Raw genomic sequence first — 19,025 nt, forward strand, 5'->3', positions numbered from 1 at the left:
GATCCTGAAAATTCCTTAGAACGTAAAAAGTATAAAATGTTACTGTGCATTTCAAGATTAAATGCACTGTAATTTAGAAACAGTTATGAAGCGGAAGCAAATAATTTATTCAGAATAAGAATTCTACGTAATCATGTTAAAAAAAAAAACGTACTTATAACGCGTTTAAACTCCAAATATGTAAAGACAATAAGGGAAAAAAATTAAACGAAGAATCATATCTTTGTAAATTCACACAAGATTTTATCCAAAAAAATTAAGATTTTTTGAAGAACGTACAAGAACAATAAAAAAAGGATGTTAAATACAAAAATAGATTAAAATTTAGATTATGAAATATAAAAAAAATGATATTGCATAATTTACAATTATTTTCGATAGCTTACGTCAGTATGTTGGAGTGTAAACTATAAAATATTCAAAAACTGATACCATTTAGACATAATTTAGAAAAACAATAAATTGCGGAAACCGATAGTTAAAACTCGATACGATCGATACTCCAAAACTCTAATCCTAATAATTACTCAGCAATAATAACCGATAATTCATGTTGATTAATGTTTGAACTCCGTTTTTTTTCTGTATGTGTATACAAATTTTGTACAGTTTGATAAAGCGAAATTAAATTATCATCTTTTTGTACTACTTCAAACATTGAGATTTGTCATCTTCAAGGTCGATCACACATAGTTTCAGATTGCGGAGTTGCAAGGATAATTAATTTTGCAATCGGTTTTCCTTTGATATAGATGTGAATACAAATAGCCATTGATTGACAATATACCGAAGCAATTCTAGTTTAATTTGAAGTCATCGATCCTTTGATATTTTTGGAAGAATAGTAAAAGTACAGAGAAAACAAGAAAAAATGGCGTTAACTAAAAGATAGCTCCAATGTATCTCATAAATATTATCTATATATCATTTGTAAGATGTAAGTGACCAAGATATCGAATTATACAAAAATTGTATGTAATGATTAATACTTGAACGTTACTTACATTTATGTACATGAAAATTTGATCTTTTATTAACTAAGTTATTGATCGACAAAATGACTTCCTACATAATTCTCCGCCTGAACTGAAATGCATATCTTTTTTTACGCAAGCCTTATGTGTAGCTAGCAACGAGCAAACAGATTAATTACTTTACACACGGTCGTATCTTGTTTGCTGTAGGCGAGTTCTCTCGTGTAATCAACGAAGTACTCAACTTTAAAGCGATAACAGAAGAACATTATTGTATCGATAAAAATCATGCTTTTTTCAAAGAAATATGTAACTCGTATTTTTTTAAAGCAACCCTCATAACGTATTGAATAAAATAATCATACATTTTTTTTGTTCAACATTTGTAAAATACGATATTATCAAGATCACCAAGGAGGTAATCTTCAATTCTTAATGAATATAATAAAAAACATAATTAATGATTGTTTGATGGTTTTATTATTATCTCTATAATACAAAAGCACAACATCGTGTCAACAGTTTATATAGTTCGTATGTTTCTGTAGGAATACACAAATAATAGTTCTCTATCACAATGTAATCTAAAGGGAAAACCTTAACTAAATGACAAAAATATCGGTAATAACTGGAACTAATGAATGTTAAAAGCAATCAGTATATTCCATACAAACTTCCATCAACACGATTCGTTCTTCATTCTCTCAACACACTAAGACCGTAATCTTTAAACGCTTATAAAACCATAAGCAATCGTGAAGTTTAGAATTCGCTAACTGGGCGTCTCTCAATCCAGTTTTTGATCTTGGGCAGAAGGAGGACCTTTTTCTCCAGCAGCTTCAGATTCTCGTAATTCTCGATCAGATCAGATTTGTACATAAAGTTCAAATAATCGAGCAGAGCAACGAATGTTAAATCAGCCCAAGAGAGAGTACCATCGTAGAAGTAGCCGTCATTTTCCTTCACTTGCTGGTCCAAACGTTCTAAAATGAACGGCAGCGTCTCTTCAGCAGCCTTGCGTTTTGCAGTTTTGACCTTCTCGTCCTCCTCATAGTGGAAGGCGGCAATTTCTGAAAATTTGTTTTCAGTTAAATACTATTCGCTAATGTTATACTAATTTGAATACAGTGTTGTGCGAAATTTAAATGATACTGAAGATAGAATTACAATCCTTTTTAATGCTTTGTCTTGTATTGTTGACATACGTGTATCGTTCGATTAAATCAAATATTAAATCGGATTTCAACTAATAAATACCTGAACAGATATGTACACTCTGTTATCAAGATTCTCATAAGATTTATGCAAAACAGCACTGGATACTCACTATGACGAATATCATGAATAGTATCAACAGTGGCATCAATATGAAGATTTGCCCAGTCAGTCTTTCCAGCTAAGTCATATTGTTTGGCTAAGTAACGGCAAATAGCTGTAGACTGAGCAACCTTCCTTCTATCAGCTACGAGCATAGGAAGCAGGCCATAAGGAGTCACTAAAAACATACAACTAATAGAATCAAAGATTCTATCGAACAAACAGATTATGATGCTTCTTAAATATCTAGCTTCCTGTTATCTGTTTTGGAAAGATATAATTTAATTTATTGATAATTTATCAGCAAACAAAGGGCATTGTCTCCTTAACAATACCTATTGTCCTCCCACATATCTTATAGAGCAATGGAGAGTAAACAATAATCTCTGTTATACTCTGCATAATTGTGTTCTACTTTATTTAGCTACTTTAGTTAAATTAGGAAAGATGAGATTTAAGAAACAGAACTTCTTTAAATTTTAAGCTTACAGGGCTTTATTTCTGGCCAGACGTCCTTTTTGATACGTTCATCTTCAAATGGAATACTAGCATGGCTGAAGAAGAACGGATTGGTTCTGCCAATGCCGTAACTGTGAAGTAAGTCAATTTATAGAGCGGCATCTTCCTGGAAGTATAATATATACAAAGTAAAAACAAAGAATCATTGATGACAAGAATTATATTATTACAAATTATGAAGTATAAGACAATTTAAGTAAAAAGCATCAACTACTAACTACTCGCATAGCTATTTGTATCTTTATATTTTAATATAGCTTAGATATAAAAAGAATATTATTTTTGGATGTAATAATGTATAAACTTGCGCCAAATATTATAACAAAATATTGCACTTTCTATTTAAGTAGGATAGACATATTACCGGCATTTATCTTTTTTCTATAGCAATGAAATTGTTTATAAAAAAGTTTATAAGAAAACTATCAATTAATGCAAACAACGCATTTCAAAATATTAATTACATTCGCACGATTCGTTATCTCTAGCATTTAATTTAACCATATGGTTCTATACACCCAAGACCCTCTAACAGTAATTTAGTACCATTACTAGTCGTATGTACAATGTATGTTTGTATACAACTTTCGTAACTACAAAACATTCAGCATGATTATATATTCTTCCAAACTTAAGAAACATTTTCTAATTGCATACTTAAATTTATCGATCAATTATGAACATATGATAACATTTATTTCTTTCAACTACTAATTTTCAAATCCTCTGCTGTTCCGTTAATTGAACGACGCGCCGACTTTTCGTACAAGTATCTTGTATCTTATCTGTATTATTTAGTTATCAATAAAGAAGAAACATTTTCTAATTGTATACTTAAATTTATCGATCAATTATGAACATGTAATAACATTTATTTCTTTCAACTACTAATTTTTAAATCATCTGCTGTTCGGTTAATTGAAGGATGTCGGCTTTCTGTAGAAGTATTTCATATTTATTATTTAATTATGAATAAGGAAAAACATACAAAATATAGTTTTTAAACGGTTTATTATTTATAAAGAGAAACTTTGATTCAGGATATATATACTATATATATACTATTTACTTACAATTTTTTTTTTAAGACTTCAAAGTCGAAACAAGCACAGGAAATTTCCAAGCCAGTTAACAGAAACTTGAATGAGACAAAAATAACCTTTAGATCTCTATATGTTCTTCTTCCCCCCTGTTGCTTCCACGTAACTCTTATCCTATTGGTGGAGCTGTGCTGATATGTGAAACTATGACTACATAAAAACATCCGGGAAGACTCATTGAATGATTTTATAGTTTAAGGTTAATAAATTTCCATAAATTAAAGTTGAAAATTTATGAGAACATGTTTTCTGTAACAAAACTTAGTAAAAACAAACTAGTAAGGTTTATAGATTCTTTAATGATTATGTATGTATTCATAAACTAGTTCGATAAACATCGTTCGATAAAACGTCGAACAACACACAACATTGAAGCGCGAAATTTCAAATTCAAGGAAAGATAAATAACAAATATTGCGAACAAATGATATTAAATTTACAATAATCTCATGTAAGAAAAAATAAAAGGGATAAAAGTAGTACAGAGGATAGAAAAATCTATAAAACTGGTGGCTGGGAAATAGAAAATATATAAATTTATGTTATTAGAGTTTAGTACTTCTGTCGATCAATGTGTTACGACCGTTCGCGGAGAGACGCAGTCGCAGTAGCGAGAGGCGTAAATTCTCGCTACGATTCGGTGAATCGACGCCGCGAAGTAGTCGTTCCCCTGTTTCGGTTAAGATAAGAGGTGGTTAAATGAATATGACACTGTATAGTAAGTTATATTTCACCGTTTATTCCAACAACTTATAACGAAGGCAGTTACGCTGGTGCGTATGTACGAGATTTTTTTTTTATTTATTTGTTGAAATTACAATTAATTCTCGCGTTGAGAATATGTACGAGATGAATGAGTGACTGATCTGTTGGTGTGTCCTACCCGGTGGAAGGATATTGACCGTTCGAAGGATGTGAAATCAGAACTGTCTTGGGAGACGATGCTGTTTCGGAGGAAAGCTAAGGATGGGTGTGTCTAGCGCACGGGACCATCGGATTTGTTGGTGACGATTTTAGTTAGGAGAGTGAAGGAAGTGGCTTCGTTGTTAATTGGTTAACGAAGGGTCTTAACCGCCCGCGAGAGAAAGTGGTTAGTGGGAGGAAAGTTGGAGCATACGTGAGAAAAATTAACTTTCCCTTGTCCAGTCGGGGTAGACAATAGTCTTTAGAAATTCTTCGGAAACAGACGTTTGTTTGGTTTGAAGGACCTTTTCTAGGAAATCTATGAGATTTATGGAAGGTACTTGAAACTATGGAGGATACGCTGCGAGTATACGGTGACATCTGGTTGCCATATTGCTCGCGGTGCGACGTAACAAAATGGAATAGAAAGATTATACCACAGACGAAATTATACTTTACACTTTATTATACTTTATACTTTATTATACTTTATACTTTATTATTACATTACATCAATTGACATCTTTGGAATTACAACGATTCGATACACATTTTAACGTTTTAAACGTTTTAACGTTTAACATTCTAACATTCAGTTAGAACTTTGTATTGATTAGAGATATTGTAACGACCAGAAATATCGATACATATATCAATACTTTTACCTCGAAATTCGTAGATTCGTACTCTTCATTGTCCATACAAATTGTGTCATATATGTCCAAACCAAATTTAATTTACGTGCATTAACGTTTTCAAATCCATTTTTTATTTTCAAAGAACATCATATTTGTACTCGGTATTGCCAGTAAGTATCATGAAGAGACGAAACGAGTATCTCGAGTTAAGTATTGTTTAAAATAGTATATAGACATCTAGATATAACATTCAATGATTTTTCCCTCACTTATTGTAAATTATTGATATTGTAAAATTATAATTGTAAAATTATATAGTAAATGATATTGTAAAATTAAATAGTAAATTCACACGATGTTCAAATAATTCGAAATAACGATAGACCAAAAGCTGTTTAAACGAGACACAAGAATTAATCGTGCATTTTATTAAAAAGTTAAGTACGAATAAAAGAAAGAAAATTTTCGAACTTTTTTCGAAAGAACATACATTTATTATACAACATACATACATTTATTATATATTGTGTTCTTTCAAACACAATAATACCTTCCATAAAGGAGCACAGCTCAGATGAGACTTTTTATAGTTAAACTTTTAACGTACTCATAGAAACGAAATTTTTTTTTTTAAATAGAACTGTTACATTTTACGACACGTATAACATCGAACATTTGCCAACGTAGCGATGCCAGCGTACATATATATATACTGGTGTACTGGTCATCTTTTTTCCACACGTTTTTAGCTTTTTAGCTGTTTGTGAATGGGCGCCTAATCAGCCAATCAGAAATGGCCGGTATTCTATGAATCCTTTTCTTCAATGCTCGAAGAGCTGGATATTTATCCAAAGCTGGTGCCCCAAACATATACTCGTAATTTTCAAGGGCCGCTGCAAATACGAAGTCCGCCCATGTCGTCTGAAAAAAGGTTTGTATACATTTATTTTGTACCTCCTCTATTAAACAATTTTTTTAATTTACCTTGAAAAATGTGAAAAATCGAACTCTTAACTACAGATCACTAGCTCTTTAGGAAGAATTTGGATTTTTATTTTATTGTCAGAATTTAATGGATAATTTTAGAAACTTCAACCTTTGGAGGTATTTGTTAATTAAAAATGACAAAACTGGTATTATGTAAAAAAGAGTAATCAATCAATGTCGAATGGAAATTAGACAGTTCTATAAAAATAATCCTTCTCACGATTCCATAACTTCATAGCTTAATTAAATACAATTCTTCGGCGATATAATTACAAATACATTTACAGGAATTGTGTAATATGATAAATATCTCGTTAAAGAAATTGAAATCGTAAACTCTAGATTCTAGTATTCTTTCACTTTCATGTTTCCTATGAGCCCTTCAATCGCTAAATATTTTGCAATGAAACACGTATTATTAAACATCATAATCATACTAAATTAATTTAATGTGACTATTTATTATTATTATATAATAACACAATGATGAAAGAAATAAACTGGTCAAGTAATCTAAGGAACGATAATACGTATCTATGTCAGTGACAGTGAGAAAAATTCAGATATCTGTACTTAAGTGATTACACTTATAAGTATCATTATATATTATATAAATATGATATTTCGAATGGTATCATTTATCACTCATTAAACAAGAGTGTCATATCCAGAGAAATGATCTTACATATCTTAATCTTTGCTTTGATTACGATAGTAATAATTTCTATCAAACTTGATGAGGAAGATACATGAATAATTATCTAAAAGCTGAAAATCTTGGCAAATTCATTTGTACATAAACTAACAGGAGTGAATTTTAAAGATACACTCTGCTCTCAACAATTAAAGCTGTCTTGTCGCAACAAAGTTTCAATAATTTTTTATGGACAACATGGCCCAGTTTGCACAAAGACTAAAAATTTTAACATTAAATTTGGATAAAAAATCTTACGGTAGAAGGAATGATATATCCTTTATTTTTGCCAATAATCTGGTCGAATTTAGTCAAGTAAAATGGTATTGTTTCGTTCAAAAGTTGATTCTTCCTCGCTTCCTTCTTTTCAGGATTCTCCTCCATGCGATAGTAGCAGATATCTGAAACGTATATGAAACCAACCGTTACGTTCATTTGTGTTTTTCCCCCTAAACGAAGAGAAAATAAGGTGTGAAAGAAGGAGTAGCCTCTCATAGTTCCTACAATTTCTTCATTCTCTTTGCTTTCTTCAATATTGCCTCAACAAGTTCCTGTGGTTCACGATACTTGAAATATATACAATGTTACCAGCGTGGAAATTGTCTTGGAAACTTGGAAAATCTTTCAAGAGGAACAACATTGCTAACTGAGATTCGAGAAAGGAAATGTAAGTAAATCCTTGCTTCTACGTAGAGCTTTTTTATTTACTTCTGACGAGTAAAGTACTGTTATTAAAATTTGATTAAAAGTACCAAGAATGTCGAGATATAAACAACCATTTGTGGAAAGGTCAGGAGAAGCAGAATTATCGAATAAACGTTATATAACTCTTAGTGATTAAGTAAGAGAAGAGAAACGAGAAAAAAGTCTTTTATCTAGGTCTTAATAAAGTATACTATATTTATCTCCATATCAAGAATAACAACAAGATATAAACAGTCTTCTAGAAATTGAGTAAATATTACATAATTACATCTTGAGCAATATTTTGCGTCTTAGCTTTTGCTTAATCATTATGATAATCTTAAATATCTGTAAATTCTTCACAGACTCTTTGCATCTTCTATACAGGTATCTTATGATCATGTGATAACACACAGGAAGAAAAAATAGAGGAAAAAACAGCGTAAAAAAAAGTTGCGTAGGAGTATCGTCGCACTACATCATTCGACAATTGATGCACGTCATGGCGATCGTCACGGTTTAAAGCAGGCCATCAAAAACACGTTTGTTATCGTACGGAAAAATCTGCGACGTTCCAGCTGTTCAGGTGCATCGAATTGTGAATCATCGGTGGTACGAAGCAAGGCGAGGGGCGTAAATAGAGAAAGAAGAGAAGAGAAGGATTCGCATAAATGATAAAATATAATCGTTCGTTCCTCGTCGATGGCGGATGGATGGCTTTAATCGTGGACGATATCGATACGATTATATTTTATACATTTGAAACAAATATAAAAGACGAGCAAAACCAGAGATACGATCGTTATGATATTATTCAATCGGTAGCCTATTTACCTCGTTTTTTGTTCACCTTCTCTGTCTAGTAATAATTTTTCGATTCGACTGGCGTGACGTTACGTTGGCGGTGTAGAAACACGATTTTAAACACCTGCGGATAGTTGCATGAGTTTCGAGCGATTCCATTCCCTTCGATTTATATTTATGCGATCAACGCGCGGATCGTTAACGCATTATGCAGACAGCAGATGTTACGTAATCACACATATCGTAATTGGAAATTAGTAACGTTATCGCATACCAGGATCTTCCTGTCTTTGATCATCGAGTAACACATATAGAGACAGGGATTTGCAAAGAATAAAAGTTGTAGAACGTTGAAAGGCGTTGAGAGAAACGTGATGTTATCCCGTTATTCGTTAACGCAACGCAGTTAAAAAAAATCCCGTAGGAAGATTACGATAATAGATAACCTGAGTCGAGTGTTTGTCGGGGGATCTAAAAGATTCTTTCGAGTTGAGCGTCTGAGATTGCAGAGAAGAAAATTTGGAAGCCATCGAATTCGTGATGTCGATAGAAATCTTCAGTTGGAATCGTTGTATCATAACGTAGTCTGCTTATTGTCGATAAGACTTTACTAAACTAAAAGTGACTACTGAAAGTTTCTATCCTCTAAATTCTATCTACGATTCTATAATCTAAAAACTGACTTTTGCAAACAAACTGTAACATTCGCTTAACGGAAAGACATACGTATCTTGTTTGTACTCGTCTTTTCACAATGAATTCTTGAACGTCTGTCTCTGTGGTGAGACAAATGCAAAGTCATCTCATCAGTTACTCACCTTGCTTCAAATCTCCAAGAGTATCGACGAGCTCGTCGCATATCATCGCATCCCATTCGTCCTTTCCCATTAGATCGTACTTCCTCGCCAAGTATCGCGCCACAGCGTTACTCTGCGCTACCGGTTTCCCGTCTATCTCCAGCACAGGCAGCTTTTTATAAGGCATTGCTAAGAACAAACATGGCTCATATGAACACTGTGTAGAGTTCGATAGGAAACGATCGATAGGAAATCACAACACAGCTTCCGAGGCCGTTGCGTTCTTGTGAATAGATGAATCGAAATCATTTCGGTTTTAATCAACATGACCTAGTAAAGAAATACAGAAATGTCTTCTTTCTCCTTTTTTTCTTTTCTTACGATTACGATGGACAGGGTATCGCGTGTTTTTGACTGTTGGGAAGAACCTAAAGTTTTTAAAATCAAGGATAAAAGATAATACCAGACACGGAAAAAATATTAGAAAATGTACACGGTTCTTGTAATGAAAATTGAAATGCAAGGAATATAAATCGAATGTCTCTTGCGAACGTAATTTTGTGTTTTACACCGACAGGATTGATTTACAGACTTACGTTGATTTTTTGTTTCTCTATCTGCAAGCGACATATAAGATTATATCGAAGACTATGCTGCGTAAAACTTTTATTATACTATTTACGATAGAAATGTCGCAACGGAAGATCGAATTTTATGTCTGCTTTGTTCTTTCGACTTTTTAGCTATGTTCTTGTTCATTTCCGAACTGATTTCAATTTTTTATCCTTTTTTTCCGACAAGTCCTAAAAAGTTTTTAAATTAACGAGAAACGTAGAAGTATTTTTGTATTCCTATTTTAAGTCACCTATTTACGGTTTTCTCAAAATATTCGAAATGCTTCGATTCATTGAAAACAATAAAGATTGCAACACAAAAATTCGAGAATCGTAAGTGAATTAAGTTGGTATTCGATAAACACGATATTACGGAAGCAAAACTTAATGAAAAGTTCGACTTTATTCCGTATGAAATTTTACTTTAAGTAAGTTTAGCCTGCACGTGAAACGAAAGTTTTATATACAGAAAAGTTTGAGTAAATGGCAGATATCTGAGAGTTGAACGATGAAAGTAAAAATCGATTCTTCACGCTTACAATCCTTGTATTCAGGCCAGAGTTCTTCGGGGATCCTCTCGTCGGTATACTCGATGCCAGTATATGCAAATATGTACCGTATATGTTCGGCACGACCACGGGCATTGAAGTAGATTAGTTTGTAGGTATGTTCGTCGCTCATTTTCCTTGCTCTGTCAACTTATCGAGAAAAATGTTACAATTAACTCGTGTAATTAACAGACTGTGTGCGTGTTTGTGTGTAGAGAGAACAATTTATTTATAGATGGAATAATTCGTATAATACGCAAAATAAATCATTTAGAAGGCTGGAATATATGTTTTTGAAACAATTAATTATGTCGAAAAATATTTCAAACGAGATATAATATTTAAAAAAAATAATAATTAAATGTATGTAAATGTATGTAATAATAGTTAAATGTATGTAAATGTAATAATTAAATGTAATTAGTTGTGAAAATAATAATAATAAAAAATAAATAAATGTAAAAAAAGATTTAAATGTAATTAGTTTCTTTTTACGCACGCGATATTATTGGCGATATATGAAGGTCAACTTTATTTTTTTAAATAGATATATTTATACATATATTTATAGATATAAATACATATATTATATAGATATAATAGTATATATAATATATATAAAAATATATATGTCGAGTCTGAATCTCCGAGTCCGAGCTCGTGGCGCCCTCCCGGGGAGGGCTCGCGGGAGGTAGCGGTTCTGCGTTGAAGTTCTCCATCGTCCGGTCGCGCGTGGGGTACCTTTATTGTCGATAGTTACATTAGTGACGAGGGCCTCAGGCTTGATAACGAATCCGTGACCAACGGGAGGACAGGTTCCCTTGCTCTAACTCACACGTGCACCACTCCCTGCTCGTAAGGCACTCGACTTCCTTCACCGATCAGCTCTCTAGCAAGACTGCTCGTCATCCCAACGACACCACCGAAACAAGACTCCGGTCGAGTGTCTCAGTACACACGATCCTCCGATCGACGTACGATTGCAATGTTTTTCTTCTCGCCGCGATGGACAGCGAGATGCGATGTGTCCCGGCATGTGGCAGTGAAAGCACAACGCTTTTGGTGGTGCAACCGGTCGGCTTTTGCTCCGGGCGTCGGGGGTCCTTCTTCGGTTCCCACTTCGCCCTCTTGCGGCATTCGAATGTCAGATGTCCGTAAATACCGCAGTGGCCACACCTGGTCCAGGGGGCGGGTGACCTGCCTCGTTTGTTTCCGGAGCTCGCTAATGACCTCCACGGCGGGGGCGTTGGCCACTCCGTGTATAGGAAGGGCTTCATTTCTCTTTGGAATTGTTTCACCGACGTGATGTCACTCGTGAGCGCTAGTCGTTTAAAACGTTCATCGCGCGAGGCCAGCAGATGGAGGGCGGTGGCGGCGAGTACCTCTTCCCTGGTTGAATTTCGCCACTTCGACCCCAGGAGGGTGATGATACGATTTCCGTACGCTCCTGGTGTTTCGCCGTCCCGCGGTAGTTCCTCCGCTACCTTGATTAGCGACGCGGCTGCTACTTCTTGGCCACCGAAGTGCGCGGCGAATTGTTCCTTAAAATCTGGCCAGGTGAGCTCGTCGCCGTTCATTATCTGCGTAAGCCAATACGCTGCCGGACCCCCTAGGGCACGGTTTAGGGCAGAATACAGTGCGCTGTTTTTCAGGGGGTGGTCCCTCATGAGCAGGCCGAGCTCGAGTCACATTCCGAGTCCGAGCTCGAGGCGCCCTCCCGGGCAGGGCTCGCGATTCCATGTTGGAGTTCTCCATCGTCCGGTCGCGGGTGGGGTACCTTTATTGTCGATAGTGACACTAGTGACGAGGGCCTCAGGCTTGATACACGATTGATACAGGATACACGAAATAATATAATTCTGACTAGGACAACATAAACGCAAGAAGTGTTGATATTGAAAAAAATATTTAATTTTGTATATAAATATTTTCATATTTAAAAAAGTTTCCGGAAGCAGGAAGATTTACAAACAAATAATATCATAAACCGAATGTTTCATGATCCTTTTCTAATTAGAGTGTGTGACAGCAGGTGAGAACGTTTCTTAAAAATATGACTTATTGCAATTACTTAATCGCAATTATAAACGATTAAGACCTTCTCACAACGAGGCAATCTATCCAAAGTATAAAACTCGTTATACTTGATGAGAAAACAAATCTCTACTTAGGTTTCATTTCGTTTCATCGCGTTCATAAAAAGTGAATTTGTATGAACACATCGTGCAATTTAGTAATTAGGACCGTTGATCTCGCTGCAACATAGATGGATAGAAAAAAGCCATTTAAAATGATACAACGTCGGGAAGACAATTATGAAAATTATAAATGGAACACAAGATAAAATTGTTTAAGATTAATTCTTCTTTTTTTTTTTTAATCACGAGTGTTTGCAAACGAAGTTTCAATCTGTTTACAATGATAGCAATGAGAGGAGGATGTCTATGAAAGTTATAAATGCGATATTGAATAACATTTCTACGAGTGGGTTTGTTTTTCGTTACAAATGTTTTTTAAACGAATCTGCAATCTGTTGGAAACTACGGAACAGTAACGGGACGACTGATAGGGAAATAAAAAAGATCGCGTTTTATTTGAACAGACAAATCTTTGAAATCTATTCGAAAGTCTATTTGAAATGGTACGAGCTCGAAAAGAACGGTGAATACTATAGAAGAAGGATTAATTAAAATTCTTATTAATCTGTACGCTTTGTATATTAAATACCTTGATCGATGCCAAGATAACAAATTATTATACAAAACAGTGAAGTATCCACGTCTGACATTAATATTGAGTATTACCATTACTGTAATTTAATTTTTAACCGATCCTGAAAATTCCTTAGAACGTAAAAAGTATAAAATGTTACTGTGCATTTCAAGATTAAATGCACCGTAATTTAGAAACAGTTATGAAGCGGAAACAAATAATTTATTCAGAATAAGAATTCTACGTAATCGTGTTAAAAAAAAAACGTACTTATAACGCGTTTAAAATCCAAAGATGTAAAGACAATAAGGGAAAAAAATTAAACGAAGAATCGTATTTTTTGTAAATTCACACAAGATTTTATCCAAAAAAAAAATTGGCCTGTACCAATATTTTTATTTGTCGTTACAAGTTACGAGTGTATTAAAAAATTGGCCACGAATGGACCAGAGATAAGAATTTATCAGACTTGCTCTCGTAAATTTCAAGACGTTGCATCGGATATTCTTGAAAATCTTTGGACAATGGCCTCGATATTTCGCAGCTTCTATCCTCGAAGCGGAAGAACTCGGCGTTAAAAGCGACAGAACTGGAGAAACCCGGTGACTGCGAGCCTTTCACGCTCTCGACAGATTTCTCATCCCTCGTAATCCTCCCGGTATCACCCAATTTCCACCCTCGTATTGCGATTTGTTGCTTCCAACGAGGCGATACCTTGTCTTGTGATTTCCTTTTTCGTCGCGTGAAACACGACCGAACACTTGTTCAAACACACAATTCATATTTATCTAACTCGACAAAACGCCGTGTCATTGAAACAATAGCATTCTTTGGCTTTTATGTAAATTCCAATAAATTATGATAATGTTCGTGGAGACATTATTGCCAGCTATTTTATCTGTCGTGATCCAAATTGATTTGTGGCTACGTATGTATGTATATATATATATATATTTGTATTTTCTTTTGTTCTTTCTTTTTAATTTATGTGATCTGAGAATTACATTTCTGAGAGTTCGGCGAAATTCGATGCTTTATTTTTATCAGTAGAATCTTCCTTGTCATTGTCAGAGCGCAGACGTTTACGCGTTTACGGAAAGGTTAAGGATACAAAAATACAGAAAAATGTAGAAAATATGCAAGAATATGTAAAATATCGAAAGTACAGTACTTCTAATAATACTTAGTAGCATGCTTACAAACAAATTTCTTTTGTATTTCTTGAAATTGCGTAAAGATTCGCGGTAATTATCGGATTTTTGTCCTCTTTTATCTGCTTTTTTTTTCGCAACTTATATGAGATATGAATTAATATTCAACGACGTGCGCTCTTTGCCACGAAATTAATTATCTCGCGTTAAGACTGCGGCAATTCTTACGTTTGATATTTCATTTAACGAACAGCCGCGCGTTCCTGAGTTTAAAAACCGCCACTCTGAACTTACGCTGAGAATAATATCAGGAAAAGCGAACGAGAGATGATTAGAAAGAAAATGCGAGGAGCAGTGAGGGGGATATTACTAGACTGCGCTTTTTTGTGCAAGTATAGCAGGATGTTTGGGAGTGTAAAATTTTAACGAATGCGTATAATATGAAAAAATATATGAACTATCCAAGGTATAGTTTTATTAAACTTACTTTTTATAATGCTTCGTAGGTAAAACAATTTTCTATCCAGATTCCACTTTCTCAATTATATTTTCAAAAATGCTCGATAAGGAGTACAATTTTCTACCCAGGTTGTACCTTTCTAATAATATCTCCCAAAATTCTTGATAGGTGAAACAATATTCCACCGACGATTTACTTTTTTAATTGTATCCCCAAAAATATGGCCCTGCTTAACGATTAGATATTATTATTTTTTTCGTTGTTACTTGATACGGCTAGCAATTAAATAGTGAGAATAAGAAGAATTGGAAGTGCCATTTTCGAAAAAGAATTTTGTTTTTCCTTGAAGAGGTTGTTTGTATGAAGGTTAATATCACTAAATATGAAGGGAAGTGTAATCATAATAATTCGTACAGTTTTTAACGTTTCATACGTGATATAGGTTGTGTATGATGTATGTTATACGATTAGTTCCCTAAATTAGACTGTGTGCACCATGTGCCAGCAAACTCCCTCCATCGTGCTTGAACATGTGCGTAGATAAATCTGCCTCAATTATCCCATCAGATAAGAAAATCTCTACTGACCTTCTTAAGCAAACTACATAATGGACTTACATATCTTCTCTTAAGATATAAAGAAGATATTTTTTTTATCGTTAATTAACAGATCTTTGAAACGATAGAATAGAGATATCGTAAAATTATATAAAGTATTATAATATGCGTAATAAATAAGTATCGTTATATTTTTCTAATAAATAACATTCCCATAAACAAACAATTTCTCATAAACAGTCGTTTCCCAGAAAACTTTAGTTTCGATACTGGCAACTTTATCTACTTCCGCTCTTCAATTATGAAGGATTAATCTTTACGAAACTTTTGGAACGGCTGAAGATTTCTCACGACGAAACGCGACGAATTCGATACAAACTACGCGGAAATAAAGACAGCTGCGATGGAGGATCGCGGGATTGATATTAATTAATTAATCTGTGGCAACCATTATATCGATTCGTTACGTTATTGCGACAGGCCACGCAACATTTTATTGCTTCTGTTTCTACAATTTAATTACAAAGTATTCAATTTCCCGTTATAAACAAGGAAAGGACTGCAAGTTTGTACAGCTTTTATCAAGATTACGTGCCATTGAACATATCGATTGATTGACTTCTCATGTTTCGTATTAATCGACATCCGATATAGCTATGGGACCTGGAATATTGAAATATTGGGAAGTCAGTTATATTCAGGTGTTCTATAGATTTGACGTATAAGCCTTGTAACATGTACTTCTTCATCAGACGTTTACGAGATACTGAACGATGGCTACGCTTGTAGTATCCAAAAATTTTACGTCGATTTATAATCGAAGATTCGATCAAACTATAGATAGATTTGAATATTCTACGAATTGAATTTAATATTAAGAATTTTAGTTGTATAGATCATCGACGAAAGTCTGTTACACGGACCCTTTCAACAGTTCTATACACACTTCTATTATATATTTTATTTTTTAAAAATAACGCTTTGGCATGATCAAGGATCGGAAGTATAAAAAATAATTGTGACAATTCGAGCAGTGAAAGCCTCTAGAGTAACATTATATTGGTCTCTATAGCGACATTGTGGTACCGTGTCATTTTCAAAGTTCTCAGAATTGGTACTGTATCCGATTTCAATGTTTAATATTCTTCCCGGTTCCTGGAAGAATTTCTTCAAAACTACGTTAACCCATGAAGAATCAACCAACAGTTTCTCATAATGCCGTTTTATCCACATCCTTTGAAACTCATGAAATTGTAGAATCCAGATAGAAAAAGTAGAGACGAGGTAAACGCGAAGCTCATCCTTGGAATTGCTTGTCGTGGTGATAATGTTAACAAATAGAATTCGATAACGCAAATTCATTGGGGAAAAGGTGACAGATGAAATTCGCTAACGCAACGTTGCCCGTTAATGGGCTAAGAATTACGCTCCATGGGATCGCTCACTGCATTCTTCGAAACGACCCTCGTAATCCATAGGCTCGTAAACGGCTTCCGTAACCGTAACGAATTTCAATCTTGTTTACGGATCTCTGACCGCTCGTTTCGAGGGTAACGAGGGGGTTGCGTGTTCACGTGCGTGCAACAGAAGGTGTTATCGTGATTGTAAGGCGTGCTGGAGCAGATAAGTCCAATATGCTCGCGGAAATCGTCGAGATTCATTGCCCGAAGCTGGCTGATAGTCGAAATTAACTTCGCCTCGTCCGATTTCCGCGTTCACATCGCTTTCACGATGGTTAGGCGTTTCTTCGTTCGTTTCTAACGCTGAGTTTTCCCGTGTCGCAGTCAACCCATATTTGGATGTGTGTACACGTTGCACAGAAAATGTGGTCGGGGGTTGAAACGCGGACAGAATGGAAAACGGACTATGGGAAACGCCGAGAAAGAGGCGTCGATGAGTTGAAGACACGTCGATGCTGAAGTACACGTGTATCTCGCGTCTTATAGCGAAGGAAGGATACGTGTGAAATTTTAAAAAATATTGGCTGGAAAATGTTCTAACGGACATTGAAGAAACGAATTTAAATTGTAAAAAGAAAAAGATGGTAGCCTAAAGACGTTCCGCTTTCTGTCCCATTACGGAAAACTGCAAAAGCTATGTATCTTGAGAACAGATAAAGTTAAGAAATGAAAAGGAAAAATTCGATTTACTATGTATTTTCGCTATATTTTATATTTACTGTATATTATCGGAATAGCCATCCCTGATTCAGAAAATCAATTACATATATCCCTTGGCGAGAGGGAGTGAGAATTAATCCGATTAATTGTAATGGTGGATCAGCTGGATCCTCATATTCTGAACGTCCAGAGACTCGCTAACTACGAAGCAACTGGTCTGTTTGTGACGCCTATCAATTGTTTGCTAGAGATTAATCTGCTGGTAAGCAGCGTCAAAATGCGACGATAACTAAACCGTCCGAAGATCGAATTATAGCAAATGAAACGCGTCTCTGCGCTAGTCTGACCGATTAACAGGGCCTATGGGGGTGGCTTTCAAATTTGCAAGCAAGGAATTACCGTGTAACGAGCAACTCGTATCGATTATTCAATGGGTTCATATGGAGGCGAATAGAAACTCGAACTCGAAACGTTTTCGACTCGACGCTGAGTATCGCGCTCATCCTTTAAATGCTACTTCAACATGGGCAAACGTTCATTTTGGTAATGTCGAGTTTTCTCATTGAATAATCTTCCGTTCGTCGATTTTACACGCTTAACCGACTAGATAAATTCGATGATTTTAAGCAACGTAATTAATGTAATTGATTAATTTTTCTTAAAGTGTGAACTATGGATGAAAGATTAGAAACCGTGACATTACAGAGTACAAAGTTAGAAATACAGGGGAACTTTATATTTTTCTTCACTGCTGATTAATTTCTTGCTGAACGTGCAGCGACTCGGGAAAACTGCCGTTGCCTGTTGCAAACTGATCGTAACGTACATAGATCAAGGAACATCACAAATTTCACTTGACTACTTACGTTCGTACAACGAAGAATCCACATAATACAGTACGGCTAATATATCACTATAGAAATCGGATGGTTATACATACGCAACAATTTGGAAGAGGATATTTGCTTTCGGGTTGGGAATATCAGGGAATAGAATTGTTATTATGCGAATGACTGACGTTGATTCAATGTAATTAGTTAGGAGTAGAATTACAGTAGAAAAGGCATCAATACGATGGAATTGCACAGTTATTGTAAAAAAACAAACGATACTACATAATATATTTAGGTATACAGAAACAGTGGCACTTCTGTATTGTCAATTATGATATAATTAAATGAGATAATACGAATAATTGTAAATGCTATCAAATTGTTAAATTTTAATAATTTCCAATTCATCTTCGTATCAAAGCAAATACGAACAATTTACAACGTTGCTAGTTATGACAATAAATTTCTATTTCTCGTGTCAGTAATTTCAAATGTCGTTGGTTGCAATCAAAAATCTGTCGGCGGAAAATTTTCACCCAAGCTCCGACAAATAAATGAAACATCGTATTATTCTCGGTCAATATCGAGTCACTTTCGAGATTACACGAATAAA

At 34.7% G+C, this 19,025-nt stretch overlaps 1 protein-coding gene and 1 pseudogene across 1 annotated transcript; both read right to left on the reverse strand.

Moving 5' to 3' along the window:
* Nucleotides 1-1,431: 1,431 nt before the first annotated feature.
* Nucleotides 1,432-3,971, reverse strand: LOC117240503 (annotated as a pseudogene).
* A 1,358-nt stretch (nt 3,972-5,329) lies between these two features.
* On the reverse strand, nt 5,330-10,712 carry LOC117240504 (glutathione S-transferase-like). Its single transcript, XM_033506520.1, has 4 exons — nt 10,571-10,712; nt 9,439-9,606; nt 7,391-7,632; nt 5,330-6,372 (listed from the first exon to the last, which is right to left on the reverse strand). The coding sequence occupies exons 1-4, from the start codon at nt 10,710-10,712 to the stop codon at nt 6,205-6,207; spliced, it is 720 nt and encodes a 239-aa protein (XP_033362411.1). The 3' UTR covers nt 5,330-6,204.
* Nucleotides 10,713-19,025: the final 8,313 nt, after the last annotated feature.

Source organism: Bombus vosnesenskii, unplaced genomic scaffold, assembly GCF_011952255.1.
Source record: "Bombus vosnesenskii isolate JDL3184/JDL3185 unplaced genomic scaffold, Bvos_JDL3184-5_v1.1 scf7180000014722, whole genome shotgun sequence".
Classification (NCBI taxonomy): domain Eukaryota; kingdom Metazoa; phylum Arthropoda; class Insecta; order Hymenoptera; family Apidae; genus Bombus; species Bombus vosnesenskii.